The 3,963-nt window shown below is 37.0% G+C and overlaps 1 protein-coding gene across 7 annotated transcripts; it reads left to right on the plus strand.

Moving 5' to 3' along the window:
* Positions 1-419: 419 nt before the first annotated feature.
* Positions 420-3,919, plus strand: LOC105557620 (N-acetyltransferase 6). Of its 7 annotated transcripts, none has more exons than XM_012004903.1 (4): positions 420-1,023; positions 2,220-2,345; positions 2,433-2,566; positions 2,707-3,919. In XM_012004903.1, exons 2-4 carry the CDS (start codon positions 2,233-2,235, stop codon positions 3,066-3,068), a joined length of 609 nt encoding a protein of 202 aa, XP_011860293.1. In that variant the 5' UTR covers positions 420-1,023; positions 2,220-2,232; the 3' UTR covers positions 3,069-3,919. The 7 variants fall into 7 exon arrangements, with proteins under 7 accessions (XP_011860293.1, XP_011860294.1, XP_011860296.1 ...); XM_012004904.1 differs by having other exon boundaries at positions 2,226-2,345; XM_012004906.1 differs by having other exon boundaries at positions 420-1,014.
* Positions 3,920-3,963: the final 44 nt, after the last annotated feature.

A 3,963-nucleotide genomic window follows, 5' to 3' on the forward strand; every position in this document is an offset into this window, starting at 1 on the left:
TGATATTTGTGTATAAGATCGAATATTTCAGAGAAATCCTAAAAATGTCCTATAAAAATGTCCTTAGGACGTCGTCTCTGTATTTATACTGGACGTTCAATGGCTTTTCCGAACATGCCTTTATACTGCTCTCAATATGTTCTGTGGCTTTACTGAGTACGTCTTCATGTTCTCCTAAATATATCCTAAAGAAATTCTAAGGATATCCTATAAAAAACATCCTAAGGTCATCCCAAAAACGTCCTGAGAATATACAATTTTCCTCAATGCATCCCAGGACGTCCTAGGACATATTCAGGATGATCCTGAGGACGTCATGTGCTATTTGGGTAAATACACATATACATATAATAAAATGTTAATTTTTAAATTATTTTTTAAATTTTATTTACACCTCATAAATACAAGTATAAAAAACAAAAACATATCCATAATGCAATTGTAAAAGACGACTAAAAGATGCCTAATATCAGACGTCTTTTAGCCATCTTTTAGTCTCGGCTATAAGTCGACATTTAGTGGGACATAAGACGTCTTTTAGTCATCTTTTTATCGACTATTGGCTCTACCTAAAAGACATCCATGACGAAAATCTGTCATCTTTTAGTCGTCTTTTAAACGTCTTTGTGCTATCTGGGCAGTGACTCGTCATAAAATCATTATATAATGATATTTTGACTTTCAGGATATTAATTCAATACGCATATATTTTCGAAAATATAACTTTTTTGAGAGGAGATTGCCTGGCACTTATTCATTGAAATTATCTTTTATATACCGTGTGTGTGTGTATGTGTGTGTGTGCGTGTGTGCGCGCGCGCGCGCATGAAGAATCATCCCCACTCCAACTGGGCAAACGTTCTCGGCTGGCAGTGCCGTGGTCGTGGCCGTGTTGGCTCAGTGCTTGATCCGAGTGCCATTGGAAAGATAAAGAAGAAGAAGCAGACTCTTGGCGCTTGTTTTATAGCAGTGTCAAGCTCGTGTGGCTGTTCCGTTCGTATGGTGTATTTTTAGGTATGACAGGTGGGTATGTGTGCGCGTCAAAGGAGATTTGATTGAAGGGATCGAGTAGATACGTGTCGATTTGAAATTGTAGATTTTTTGTAAAAGGAGATGTTTCTGTACTTATTCCATTTTACTTTCAAGAATAAAGGATTAGAAAATACTTGTGAGAAACAAATTTTATGTATTTCTGCGGGAGAAAGTGTAAAAACTTAAAAGACACAGAGTAGAGAACTATGATAATCAGACGAAAGTGAGTAAGTAAACAGATTTAAGACAATTACCACACAGAACATGAGTCCATATAACCTCCATAGTTCCATGGAACATCTATCTCCACGATGGATGTTGAATAGACCTCTAATAGAACTCCCATATTATCTTAGCGATAAATATATAGTCTGTAAATCTATTACAGATGTCTAATGGATATCTATGACAGATGATACATGGATATGTATATTTGTACATACATGTATTATCTTTTTATTATATTTCTTTCTTTTATATTATCTTTTCACGTTTTTACCAAAACAATATTTAATTTTAATATAAATGTTAATTATAATTTTCAAATGTATTGAAAGTATATTTAAAAATATGTAATATTATATATTTCAAATGAAATAAAGGGCTCAAAGCCAGAACAGGATAGCAGTGTTCAAAAAACATTTAATTATAAATGGATATAGACGTTTCGGTCCTTATTGGATGACCATCTTCAGTATAATAAAAAAGAACACAATTTAGAACATTATTAAGCTAGGAATACAAATTAAAATTTAAAACAACATATACGCAGTCAGTCCGATAAGATTATAAATAAAAAGACAGAACATATTAAAAGATAGCGCAGTCAAACAGATTAAAAGAGTATAGATTATATATTTCATCAGTTTTCTTAAATATCTATAATTACTCTTTATTACATCCATATGACATCTATGAGTATGCTAATGGATGTCCAATGGAAGTAGCAAATGCGGAACTGTGGATGTCTATTAGAGATCCATAAGATTTTACGTGGACGTCTAATGGAGGTTTTGCATCTCCATGGTGGACGTCTAATGAACATCCATTGGAGGTTTTTGTTCTGTGCGGGTTATATGCGTGAGAAAATAGTAATATATATTTGAAGAATAAATATCTCTCGACGTCCCTTTAACAATCTGATTGGGCGAGGCTCTGAAGTGTATCTAACAATATCCATCGTTTAGTTGCAGGCAAGCTATGACGGAAAACAACGTTAAGTATGTAGTGATACCTCTTCACCATCGGCCTGACTTGATCCGAGACTGTTGTAAATTGCTTAATTCTGAATGGCCTCGAAGCGAGACTGCACGGTGTGTTATTTCTCCCCTTGACCTAGAAGATCTTGGAAAGCAGGACGTGTCGATGGAATTAAGAGCTTTTGTATTGTTACATTGCAGAATGAAATCTCTAAGTGTGTCTTGCGACAATTTTCCTACATGTCTGGTTCTAATTAATAATGAAAACAAGGTTCTCGGGCACTGCAAGATCTTTCTGGTGGCCAGGTCGAAAGTTAGCTGTTTCATAGAGTCTGGTAAGCAAAGACAGAAATAAATAACAGCTTAAATGCATATATACACCACTAGAATTAAGAAGTTAATTAATTTAAAACATGCAAGTCAAATCCCACCAGTATACCATGACGAAAGGAATTACATGTCTGCGATATTTTAGTTGTAATCGACTATCGGTATAGATCTCAAGGATTAGGGTCTAGACTGTTACGCGGCATGGAAGAATACGTCGCGAAAAGAGGCCTGAAGAACATCTACCTGAAGACGGTCGGGCAAGAGGTCTTTTACTACAAGAACGGATACAAGGTGTGCGATCCGTTCAAAGCATACGGTATTAACGACATCATAACCGCCAGTCCGCCTCTCGGCAGAACAAGATTTAAGGAGCGAGATGATTGTTCCGCCGTGCAATCACCGCCGCCGCCGCCGCCCCCGCCGCCCCCGATGCCAGCGTTTCAACTATCAAAGTTTTTCGACATGCGTATGCAGTCGCAAAAGACACATATGGTAAAGAAATTGTGATACTAGTGTTACCGCAGAATCTCAGAACGGGCTCCACGCAGAGGTCAACGAGAGGCCTTTCACGTCGATTGAAATTAGGTACTTAATGAAAAACGAATATGGTTCATGTAGAACAAAACCGGGAGCAGGACTAGATAAGCTAGCACATTGCCTAACAAAGAACTTGACAGTCCTGTCGCTTAGGAAATCATGTTCATTAGTACATATCGATTGTCTTGCGCTTGCGGAACATGAAATCGTTCTCGATTGAACGTGCATGTGACTTTCCAGCTCGGTTGGGCGACGCGGACGAGGCACTGGATACATAAAATTTTGTCCTTATTTATAAGTTGCGAAATAGAGCGCTGCACTTATTTTTCAAGCTTTACAGTATAGCTATTTTTATCATTCCTGTGGATGGATCAGCAGGCGGATTCGTCCTCAGCTTCTTAGTACAATTTTCCTCGCCGGGGGAAACGCTTCTATTTATTTCGAATATTATTCTTTCTACGTTCCTTATATTCCAGCGACAGAACGCAATGCGCTTGACACATTTTTTTCCATCCAACTCGTACAATTCGAGTCAATTACGAACAAATGCCAAACTTATCGATAACAGAGATTTACATATACATATTTATTTTTCCACTAGAAAAAAATACACTCATCTCATTATTTATATATCCCTACATTTCTTCTCGCATCTTGGTGATGCCACAGAGTTATTAGTAATAATACGGATTTTCGAGGCACTAGACGAGAAATTCACCCAAGTCGTGTTTGGAGATTGTTCAACCAGGTGAAAAATTGATAGTGACGGTATACTTTGCCTTTGGTGTCTCTAAAAAGAGAAATAATATTAGTGAGAAAAATAATGTGTCTAGTCATCTCACATTACCTAGACGTACCTGTAATG

The sequence above is a fragment of the Vollenhovia emeryi genome, unplaced genomic scaffold (assembly GCF_000949405.1).
Source record: "Vollenhovia emeryi isolate VEMERY1.0 unplaced genomic scaffold, V.emery_V1.0 DF939441.1, whole genome shotgun sequence".
NCBI lineage: Eukaryota > Metazoa > Arthropoda > Insecta > Hymenoptera > Formicidae > Vollenhovia > Vollenhovia emeryi.

What these genes read in the sequence shown, in the direction of transcription:
- LOC105557620 (XM_012004900.1), top strand. An exon ending in CCTCGAAGCGAGACTGCACG is followed by an intron (nt 2,346 to 2,432) that starts GTGTGTTATTTC and finishes GTTACATTGCAG; the next exon opens with AATGAAATCTCTAAGTGTGT. An exon ending in TAGCTGTTTCATAGAGTCTG is followed by an intron (nt 2,567 to 2,706) that starts GTAAGCAAAGAC and finishes GCGATATTTTAG; the next exon opens with TTGTAATCGACTATCGGTAT.